The sequence below is a fragment of the Branchiostoma floridae genome, chromosome 2, assembly GCF_000003815.2.
Source record: "Branchiostoma floridae strain S238N-H82 chromosome 2, Bfl_VNyyK, whole genome shotgun sequence".
Classification (NCBI taxonomy): Eukaryota; Metazoa; Chordata; class Leptocardii; order Amphioxiformes; family Branchiostomatidae; genus Branchiostoma; species Branchiostoma floridae.
This window is the reverse complement of record NC_049980.1, coordinates 20,946,782-20,957,477: the sequence shown is the minus strand read 5'-3', so window position 1 is coordinate 20,957,477 and position 10,696 is coordinate 20,946,782. Positions and strand designations below refer to the sequence as shown.

Below are 10,696 nucleotides of genomic sequence, written 5' to 3'. Positions count from 1 at the left end.
AATCATCCATTTTTCCAAGACATGACTTATAAGTTTTAGGTAAGTTATACAAAATAAGCCTGACAATGATAGAAACTTACCGCTTTTGTTGTCATTGTCCGTCTGCAAAAAATAAAATTTAAAAAGTGCTATGGGTAATCTTTACAAAAATGCACTATCACCATCATGGGACTGATGATAATGATGATAACTATCATCTTCATCATAATGCAGTGACTAAGCAGAGACTTCTATCTAATTTACTACAAAAAATCAGCACATTGAAAGAGAATATATAAACCTTGGGAATGTGAATGTGATCTCAACCCAGTTTATAAGCTCAAATGAACTCAATGAGCGGTAGAGCTACCTTTCCAATGACTGTGACATTGAAGACAAATGTTCAGCACATACAGGTTCATTGAATAAGAGAAATTCCTCTGTTGAGGTTTATTTCAACAAGCACAATTAGTAACAGACCATGGTTAAACATTCTGTCCTTGGAACTGCCAGCCTATCCAGCAGGCACAATGTGAATGACAGGCACACAGTGAGTGACACAGCTGAGCTTCAAACTCACAACTTAATGTTCCAGAGGGAGGGTCACAAAGCACTGAAAACTATGCATTCTGACAAGGGTGGATGTTTGCTATTACCAACATTTTATAGAATTACTGCCCTTACCTTCCCAAGAAGTTCTTCTCTCATATCCTTCTGATAGCGAGATCTGGCCCTGGCATGGAGCTCTCGTGTCTTCCTATTGGACAGCTGCGAGGAGGGGGTGCTGTAGTGCTCCAGGCTGGGTTGGCCTGGCTTCATCAACTCTGTAGCAAGGACTCGTTCACTGGGGGATTCCTGGATTGTAGTGCGTAAAGAAAGGTGATCTGAAACCAATTTATCTCATTGATGAGCTATCTTCCACAGGTCATGACAGAGGACAGCCACTACCTACAGTATTTACCAGGGGAATTCCCCTCGCTCTTTTGGACAAGCACAATAGACAATGGGCCACAGCTTAGCATCCCATCCTAAGCACTGCAACCCTTTCCAGATGCATGTAAGTTGGGAGAGTGACAACAGTCGGGATTTAAACTCCGAACCACTCGGTCCAGATAGAGACAGGGCTGCTAGCCACTGGAGTATGCATGCTACAGATAAGACTGCATTGGATTTTTCTCTTTTTCTTTTCTTTTTTCTGCCCGTACATCATCAATGTACCCATGCTAAAGAATATGTCAGCATTCAATGCATAGTGGGGCACATAGAGGTGAACACTGACTTAATGAATAAAATTGTTTTCCAAAAATTAGGACCAATGATGAAATATTGTGGAATTTTTATACTCACTAATTTTTCTGCCTCAATATATTTCTTTAAAAACTCCACTTTCTTGTTGTACTCTTTCAGGATGTCTGAGGTGGGTTTCCTGCAAAACAATATCATGTCTACAATAAGATAAAACCAGCACTAGAAAAGAGCTCTAGCTTCATATGAAAGAAAATACCATATCACTTGGGATGCAGTACATTACATTGAAAGAAATTTGATGAGCATCTTTCTGATTGTACTACAACACAGAGTACTAGAAAGGACTGTTGACAGTTACCCTGGACTTGGTAGATTGTTCAGCTCACTGAGTTGTCCTTGAAGTGCCTCTATGTACTGCAGAATGAGAAAAAAGAGCAGTAGGTAGGTTTTCTTCAGCATCCCATGCCAGCCCATGACTCAAGTTTCTACAGGATTGACCTAGACTGTGACAAATTGAACATTCCAAAGTGATTGATATAAATACGGTGTTCCAGTGCTGAAAGGCCTTGTCCCAGTGCTGACGCTCGCTCAGGACTTGAATTCCAGTGCTGAACCAGTGCAGGTTTTACACTGGACTTACCAGTGCTGGTGAACTATTCTGGAAAACCACTTAAACCAGTGCTGTAAAAACGTCAACTCTTGACTTCCATTGCTGACATTTATAAAGCACTGGAACGTCCAGCTGAACGTAATATGTTCATGCAAGGAGGTTTAAAAAAACCTGATACCTTGATACTGCGTCCAGGAAAGTAGGCTTCCGCCTGTTATGTCCTGATCTTGACTTCGCTCTTCACGTGACATACTTTTTGCAATCCCAGTGTTTGTCAAGTCTGGACTTAAACTGGTTTACACTATTCGCTGAAACCACTGACTCAGGTAGGGCGTTCCAGGTCGACACGGTTCTAACACTGAAGGCCTGACTCCTCGCCCTAGTCTTGGCCAGGGGAACTTGTAGTTTAAAACTGTGACCTCTAGTGACTGATTGCTCTACTGGAGCAAAGAAACTTTGCACCGGGATTCTATCAATTCCATTCATGATCTTAAAAACTTGTATCATATCACCTCTCAGTCGCCTATACTCCAGGGTTGGGAGTTTGAGTCGCTGAAGTCTAGTGCTGTAAGGAAGCTCTCTTAGAGAAGGGACCATTTTTTAAAACCTCCTTGGTTCGTGCACCATGCGTCAGTATTTGAGCTATCAATCTATGTCTTCTGTACATTTCTTTCCGATTAATTCTCTAATATATTACGCCAAAATCTGTTTTGTTCCTTAGAGATTTTGACTGTATGATACAACTACAACTATCAATTTACGTCTTGTCTCAGCAAAGGTAACAGAATGTACCCTAGATAGCTACAGTAGGACTATCAATCGCCGGTTCCGAGACGACTCGGCACCTGAGACAACTCGGCCCTAGTCGGCACCATACTTACTCGGCACATAACTTTTATATTTTGCACTCGAAGAATGATAATCCTATCATTCCGGCAGCATAATAAGTGACATAAGAATGTACAAATCAATCTCACCCCACGAGGTAACGTTTTGGATACAAATTTTTAGGATACAAGATCCCCAAAACATGTTGCGGGCGGCGCCGGCGACGCCATTTTTTAGTTGTTATATCGGCGTTCTTTCACGATGTCACTCTACTTCTCTTCTACTATGACCGTGTTTGCAAGTTAGTACAAATGAAAATAGATGTAATAAGCAGTTCAATATATTTTGTTGGTCATAAATTACAACTGTTTGTAGGTTTCAAAAACGCGTTGAGATGACCGATCTGATATAGACAGAGCCTCGGCCGTTCAAAGTTAACGTACCTTGAAGTGACGTTCAGAGCCTCAAAATGTCCGTAAAATTGTGCCGACTGTATGACTTACGAGTTATTGCAGTGAGGGAAATGTTTTGCAGTTAAACATCTTGCATTTCTCACAAACCTTCACAATTTTATGTCATATTCTTGGTGCCAAGTTTTCCCACTTGGCTAGGTGCCGAGTCGTCCCAGGTGCCGAGTTGTCCTGATACCTCAATCGCCACCCATGTATCATTGTATGTGCTACATAGACATCTGTTTAGTTTTTTAGCTAAAACTTTCTCAGCACTGGAATGATTGTAGTCTATTTTTGTATATTTCTGTGATTGATACATGCTAGGGCAGTGAACCCTGCAGAACTTTTGAACGACAGTGTTTGGTATTGGACTTTTCATTGAATCCAAAAATTATGATTTTAGTTCAGAAGACTAGGGACGCCCCCCTCCCTCTTCTTCACACTTCTCTCCCAATATGTATGCAAACTACAGCTGAGGGACATGCTTCAGTAAGATTGTACTTCTACAGCGTGACCTACCTTTTCTAATCGCCAGTCACCAGTCCTCCTTTCTGCTGCCATTTCTTCACAACGACCTAAAAGTCGACGAAAGTTTATTTCCAGCCTAGAAACCGCCATGTTGGCAGTGACGTCAGGTTCACCTCTGACCTTTACTCTATTTATTTTCTATGGAGGGCGATGGCACGTACATAGAAAATAGATGTGATTCTTTATATGATAAGACACACAACTGTTTTCTCAAACAAACTCTAAAAGACACATTCTATGAAAATCTACTTCATCTATTGATTAACTCAATATTTGTGTATAACCTTATTCATGGACAAAATGGCATAAATGTTTAGCTGCCCTGAAAAGTAAGCAGCGTCCGGTCGCCTGGTAACAACCTTCCGCCAACAAAGAGAAAACAAAAACACCATTCCTGGCACGTTGTGGACACAATTTCTCATTTTCCCAGGGATTTAACCAAGCCTGTCCGGAAAGGGTAAGTAACTGCTGGTTACACGGCGTAAAATGAAGTTATAGCATGTGTCGGTTATCGTAAATTGGATTTGTCTGGGAATAAGCGGCAACAAGTGCTCTTTGCGTGCGGGAGAGACCTTAGTCCCGCCGTAAACCCCACTTCACTGCCAGGAATGATTAGTATAAACAAGCGACTTAATAATTCATTGTGACCTTCCAATGTTATTGTCAGAAGAACCAAACACAGAGGAAACTGTTTTATGCAATGACTTGCGTGTTTGGCTGCAGACAAGCGATAACACTTCAACTTAAATCACTACCATGTCAAGCCCCATGTGTCTGCATCAGACATTACCGGGGCCGACGGGCTTGACTTTTCCACGGAGCAAAGAGCGTGAACCTCAGAACTTAAATTAAACAAGGCTACGAAGTAAAGATATGAGATTTACAGTGCTCGGTTTTGTACACCGAATCAGAGTTATTGGAACGAAAAAAGCAGCAGCGGCACTAATAGTACCGTTGTCCTTGTTTTCTTTTATGACGCCATATAACGTTTGTGCCAACATGGAAATCTGTGCGTAACTGGCCATGGTATTATTGACAACAAATAATTGGGCATCTTTTAACGTTACAGAGAAAGTGCGACGATAACTTAAGAGTAGTGAGTAGGTCTGGAAAAATCACATGGATAGAAAGAAAAAAAACATCGCTCTTTGGATTCCTATTTTCAACATGGCGGGTCTCTCTTATACGTTGTGTTTTAGGGCCGGTGTTTTAGTTAACGTTGCTGGGGAGATGTGCATATCATGTCTTTGTTATGACAAACCATTTCAGTGTTTCGTTTGTTTCTTTGAGTATGTTTTGATGTTCCTCTCTCTTTCACAAATGTTCGGTAACAGACGAGGACGCACCATGACAGCTGTATCGAACCCAATCGTTGCTCCTCTGACGGGCATAGACTTCCTCGCCGCATCTCACTTCAAGATCGCCCAGGAACCGTCTGCCACCCGAAATTCCCTTCACAGCGTCTTCAAGAACGACTACAAGGCTCCTTACCAATGGAAGCGACAGGGTGCCTCCGAGCCGCCAAGACCCGCCCAGTTCATGCACGCGGACACCGGGAAGATCGGGGTAAAAATCTCAGAGACTCGCCAGGCCTTTCCAGAAAAGAAGTCGGAGAAGATGGAACTTAAGGACAAGTACACTTCCCTTCAGGCCACCAACTTCAAGTCTGACGCTGACAAACGTATTGATAGTTTCCAGACCACCAATGCCGCCTATTTCCCCGCGAAGCCGCTGTCTGTGACCAAGCCCTCAAAGGACCCACACGAGAGGATGACTAGTTATATTCCTCAGGGAGACAAGGAGAAGGCACCTAACCCTGTATCAGACTACAGGGACTCCTTCCAGGGACACGACACTGCCAATGTAGTCACTCAAAAGGCACCCAACATGCACAATGGTGAGTGGATATTTTGTGACTTCATATGATAGATGCTTTCTTGTATTCCATGTTCTGAACTGATAGTTGACCTAATTCTGTAGACAGAAATGAGAACAAATGTAAGAAACTGGTCTTCCATCCCATTTCTGTCATTATTATCCATGACAAGTTGCAGCTTGTATGATGGAATGTCAGTGTAAGCCATGACTAAGTGCAAACCATGTCTGCCCACAGCCGGTCCCCCCACCATCCTGGGTGATGACCGCACACACAGTTTCGCCACCACCAGTACGAGAGCCTTTGATGGACAATGGCTTCCACCTGTTGAACCAGTACCCAAGGTAACAAACAATACATTGTTATGTTGGGAACATCTACATGTACATTTGTATTTTATAGCTCTATAGTTCATTACAGCTGTTTTGACCAGGGCCGGACATTTAAGACACCAAACAGCTAATCTCATTTTGACATTTGAATAAATTTGTTTCTGTTCAAGTAGTCAAAGTGAGTCATATTTCTGTTGCCTCTCGTTAACAGTTGTATCACTACTAGTGAGTTGAATAACAGAAAAACTCAACAGACATTTAGAAATCCAAAATATTAGGTGCTTTCCTATTTCACTAAATAGTGTTTTCTCATTGCTTACTCCGCAGCAAACACTGTCGTCTGTGCCGATGGGTGACCCCTCCAAGGTCAAACACGAGTTCACCACGAAGCAGGTGTCCTTCCAGGCCCACCCTAGTGCCCAGATGAAGGGGTACGACAGGGGCGGCACCATGGGTAAACTACAGGTCACCAACTTCAAACTAGGGGACGGGAATGGCAGGTACCTCAGTACCGCTGCCGAGTCCTACACACCCATGTGGGGCGGAGGTAAGACTTGTGGGTCTGTCCGGGTCTTACACACCCATTCTGGATACCAACTTTTCAAAATCAGTCATTTACAGATAGAATATACATTTCCTGTGTCTAAACCAAACTTTTCTTCCATGTGTAGAGAGATGCGATATTCCAAAGCACAAGCGGAACGACAGCAGCCTTCCACAAGGTGACCTTGATCCATACAGGTCACAGGATCGAACCAACATGACCACCAACAGGTGGTACCTTCAAAAGGTGAGATCATGATCAATCTGTCCATGGGCTGTTTCATTTCAAAAGGCCAGCTAAGAAAACCTCTCAATGTGAAAGGGTGAGAACTCAATACTAGATACACAGGAAGATAACCAAAATGCTCTTCCCTTTACAGCATGACCTCAGTGGTCGTCCCAAGCCTATCAGCGGCGCCAACTTGAGGACTCGGAGCACCGTGCAGCTGAATGAGCCACCTCTGGACAGCCGCTTCTACAGCACGACCAATGCCTCCACATTCACCCCTAAGTCTGTACCCTATGCCAGGGTGAGGGGAGGACAGCCTAGCGTTGTGCCCCTGGACTACTACGGTTAGCTACAGCCCTTTTTTTGGTGAAAATTCTTTGTAAGATAGCACAGATCATCATAAATAGAGTGCATTACACCCTGATGAAAGTAGCTACAATGTTGCCTTAAAAACTAACTCTGGTTGTGTAGACAGAACTTAACTGGTAGATACATTGTACCATACAAAATGACAGGACTTGTCTAATCAAACATTTTTGTATTCTAGGGGACACAAAGACTAACCCAACCTCCTGGACTGACTTCCCTTCTCATGTGAAGGACAACAGAGTACCTGTTATGAGACCAACTCTGAGGCATGGACAATGTAAGCATCTAATGAAAATATTCAATTGCAAGACGGTGATATTTAGTGTGTAAGAGGCAGTAGCTTGCATTTCACTGAACACACCTATATGTATCTATGGGATGACATTCAGATAAAAAAGAAAATGCATATATTGATATGAAAGCCTGTTTAGATTCAGTGTTGCTTCTTTCCATACATTGTTGTAACTGAGATGGCTCCCTCAGATGGTATGTTTTTGTGATGTTTCTGTACAGCTTTTATTTAGGTAGAGTTACATGTATCTGCACCATGCATAAATCATTGCATTGCTAGACTCTTTGACCCATTCATTAATTCCTAATCATCTTCTATTTCACTTCAGTTACGGGATGCCCACTTCGGACCACCCCTTGGTGGAGAACGGTACTTTGAAACGACACATCGCAAGTCCTATCCTGCTAAATCTACGGACAGAATCAATGTTATCCCTGGAGCACTTCAGAAGAGTTCTGTCCCACTGGGTACTTTAGGAAAATATATTTCTGGGTACCACGTATAAAGGATATTGTACTAATAATATGAATTGAAGTATTCTTGACACTCTTTTTTCAACTTAAACTTCTACAGTTTTTTCCAAAGTTGTTTTGACCTAAGTATACATGTATATTAGAGTCTGAGATTATTGTAAATATGAATTCATTTTTTAAAACTGATGCTATATCATCAAGCCAATATTTGCAATCAACTATTAAAGGGCATCCAAAGCTGCTATTATACCAACCATTGTTACATGGTAGTATTATGTACTTGGTGAAATTATGTTGCCAAAATTGAAATAAACAAGAGCACCACAGAAACACTGATGTTTGTCCTTTTAATTTCTGTCAGTAACACTACACTTTGATGGTTACCACCAGCTCTAACAAGCACACAAAGAACAGTTCCTTCCTCTTTAAGTGAGGTACAATCTTAGACAGGAGAATCTCAGATGGTGTGTGATGTCAGTCTTAAAGCATATTACAGGATGTTAAAGAAACGTACAAGTTGAGTGATTAGATATCATAGTTGTAGCCATACACTTTGCGGACCATATCTTCGCGAGGCCGTAGGTTAAGGATTTCCACGGGATGCGGGGTGTGCCACTTCTCACTCTGGTAGACGCTCTCTCCGACAACCCATCCTTCCACCCCCTCCATAATTTTGGCCTCTTCCTCCAGGTTGGATCGATACTGCCGCAAGATGCTGTGAGACAAGATAAGGTGGTTTTTATTTATAGTACATCATTGTACAGGGTCAATATCTGTAGCCTTGTCCTGTGTTTGAGGAGAACCACATCAAACTTTACTGTAACTAGTGTAAGTTTACAGTCTGGTCTTACTGTACAAAACAGGTGTGCTACATTCAGCATTTTTAAATGAGTTAAGAAATCAGTTTGTAGCCAACTTACAGTCTGTCTTGTTCTGCCTTATGAAGAGGATGCAGGCTGACTTGTACTTCTACCTCCTCAGCCCAGTCTTGCCTACAGATAAACAATAACAACCGTGGAGTTTACTGTGGATGTTGGACATGATAGCAGTTAGCGTGGAGTGACATGCGGAACCTCAAAGTTTGCAGATGAGATACTGTATGATTAACAAGTCATTACAGTGAAACAAAACGTTTGGCACAAAATCTCCACAATTTTGCTCTATTTGATGATCTATCATCAATTCTATGTCAGCTTTGTCCCGACGGGCTTGGTGCTGAGCTGTCCCAGGTGCCAAGTTGCCATGATACCTTCTCTTGTTACCAAGGAGGTTATGAGCTCATATAACCTCCTTGCTGTAACTAGGACTGGTTTGACAGGTCATAAAAAAGTGGAATTCATCTTTGATAGTTACATGAGATAGATCAGTGGTGCCCTCTCTCCGAAAGGAGGAGGAACGCCCGCCTCACCTTTTTCTACAAAGTAGTCAATAATAATATTAATATATACGCCAACAAGAGAGAACTGGTTTATTTATTTAAACACACAATGTCGTGTACAAGATTATAGTCCGAGGACTAAATTGCCTCGTACATTCTACAGGAGAGGCTGGCGCTTAGGACTAAAACAATGGAATGTCCTGCCTAAGTGCATTAACATACTTATCACAATTTCCACTAAACTTTACAATTTGAAATTGTGGGTCTACACACCATCAAGTAAATATCGAAATAAAACAATATTCTCAAGCCTGCCCAAGGGCGCACCCGGGGTTTTCACGACTACAAATACCAACCCTTATTCCCACGTACAGACATATACAAAAACTCTAAAGCAAAAACTTTTTCCTTGCACGATTCCTGAGTGGAACGCCCTGCCTGGCACGGTTGTAAGTGCTCTGCCTGCCCTAACCCGGGACCTCAACTCCCCCCCCCCCCCCTACGATGCCCCATGCGGGGCCATTTGGTGGTACCACCATGTAGATGTAGATGTAGATCATACCTTCTCCGTCTGTTGGTAGCGAAAAGTTTTGCGTACCCATATACGGCCACTCCAATACCAAGGGCAAACAGGGCATAACCTGAAAAATGAAACAGAAAAACACGTCAGGTCTCATCATGCATTTCCTCTTCTTCCTCTTCCTATTGAATTGAGGTGACCACTATTAATCGTGTTGATAATTCAGTCACTTGTAATAAATAGGGTACATTCATCAGTGCAAAATGATTTTCTAAGGTAGGAGTCCCTTGACACAAAGGTGTTGTGGATAGGGCGTTCCAGTCCCTGATGGTGCTTGGCAGAGGCCATTTTATGAAGTACACTTACAGATGTCGATGGAAATTTGCTACCCAATAAAAAAATATAACATGAACTTCGTTGTTGTTGAGAGGGTTGCTCAAAGTTAACTGTGAAACTATGTCTAGAAAATGCTAACAGCCGAAGCTTTCCTTACCGGTATCAAACTCAAGGTAACTTACTACACATAACATCAACGACGTAGGAATAATTTCTCCGAAGTTGTAAATATTATGGGGAGGGGGGCGGTTAGTTACAAGGATACCGCCATCTTTATCATGGAGGTCACTCGACACACCACCTTTGTATTACCGTCAAGTAGATATACGAACGTACTGCTGCTTGAATACAGTTCTATGGTATCTTACGTACCTGATGGACCCCTCCTAGGAAGTCTGCGGGCGTATTCAATCGGTCCGTAACCACCTTTTGGTGGTAGGTCCTGTTTGACCGTCCCGGACGCCATGATGGGACTTGGGCCTCGTTTTCAAACGTGCCGTCACACGAATAGCAACAGCGCCCTCTGGCGGGCTTATATGAACCACATAATCCGCCATAAATATCAATGACTTTACGTGCAGCATTAAATGTTTGCGTAAAAGCTTTAGCATGGTCGGCAGAAACAGAAAGAAAGGTGATTTTAAACTGAAAATGAAGTTAATCTAAGTAAGGTCGAATGCTGTTTCTGGAAAAATTTAACCAA

The 10,696-nt window shown here is 42.5% G+C and overlaps 3 protein-coding genes across 6 annotated transcripts in view; 1 reads left to right on the top strand and 2 right to left on the bottom strand.

The window, feature by feature from the left end:
• LOC118408440 (vesicle transport protein USE1-like) overlaps positions 1–3,865 on the bottom strand; it is a 5,840-nt gene extending 1,975 nt beyond the window's left edge. Inside the window, exons 1-5 of the mRNA XM_035809260.1 lie at positions 3,637–3,865; positions 1,586–1,641; positions 1,327–1,405; positions 664–834; positions 81–102 (exon numbers count right to left, since the gene is read on the bottom strand). Coding sequence (XP_035665153.1) covers positions 81–102; positions 664–834; positions 1,327–1,405; positions 1,586–1,641; positions 3,637–3,735 — 427 coding nt within the window. The 5' untranslated portion in view covers positions 3,736–3,865. The remainder of the gene's footprint in view (positions 1–80; positions 103–663; positions 835–1,326; positions 1,406–1,585; positions 1,642–3,636) is intronic.
• Positions 3,866–3,958: 93 nt separating this feature from the next.
• Positions 3,959–8,089, top strand: LOC118408416 (testis-expressed protein 45-like). 4 transcript variants are annotated; one of them, XM_035809226.1, is made up of 8 exons: positions 3,959–4,102; positions 4,980–5,542; positions 5,759–5,865; positions 6,181–6,400; positions 6,525–6,643; positions 6,777–6,969; positions 7,173–7,271; positions 7,615–8,089. In XM_035809226.1, exons 2-8 carry the CDS (start codon positions 4,993–4,995, stop codon positions 7,662–7,664), a joined length of 1,338 nt encoding a protein of 445 aa, XP_035665119.1. In that variant the 5' UTR covers positions 3,959–4,102; positions 4,980–4,992; the 3' UTR covers positions 7,665–8,089. The 4 variants fall into 4 exon arrangements, with proteins under 4 accessions (XP_035665119.1, XP_035665127.1, XP_035665143.1 ...); XM_035809234.1 differs by having other exon boundaries at positions 3,990–4,102; positions 4,974–5,542; XM_035809250.1 differs by lacking the exon at positions 3,959–4,102 and adding an exon at positions 4,648–4,671.
• A 3-nt stretch (positions 8,090–8,092) lies between these two features.
• LOC118408450 (NADH dehydrogenase [ubiquinone] 1 alpha subcomplex subunit 13-like) lies at positions 8,093–10,544 on the bottom strand. Its single transcript, XM_035809269.1, has 4 exons — positions 10,366–10,544; positions 9,700–9,778; positions 8,680–8,751; positions 8,093–8,474 (listed from the first exon to the last, which is right to left on the bottom strand). The coding sequence occupies exons 1-4, from the start codon at positions 10,457–10,459 to the stop codon at positions 8,285–8,287; spliced, it is 435 nt and encodes a 144-aa protein (XP_035665162.1). The 5' UTR covers positions 10,460–10,544; the 3' UTR covers positions 8,093–8,284.
• Positions 10,545–10,696: the final 152 nt, after the last annotated feature.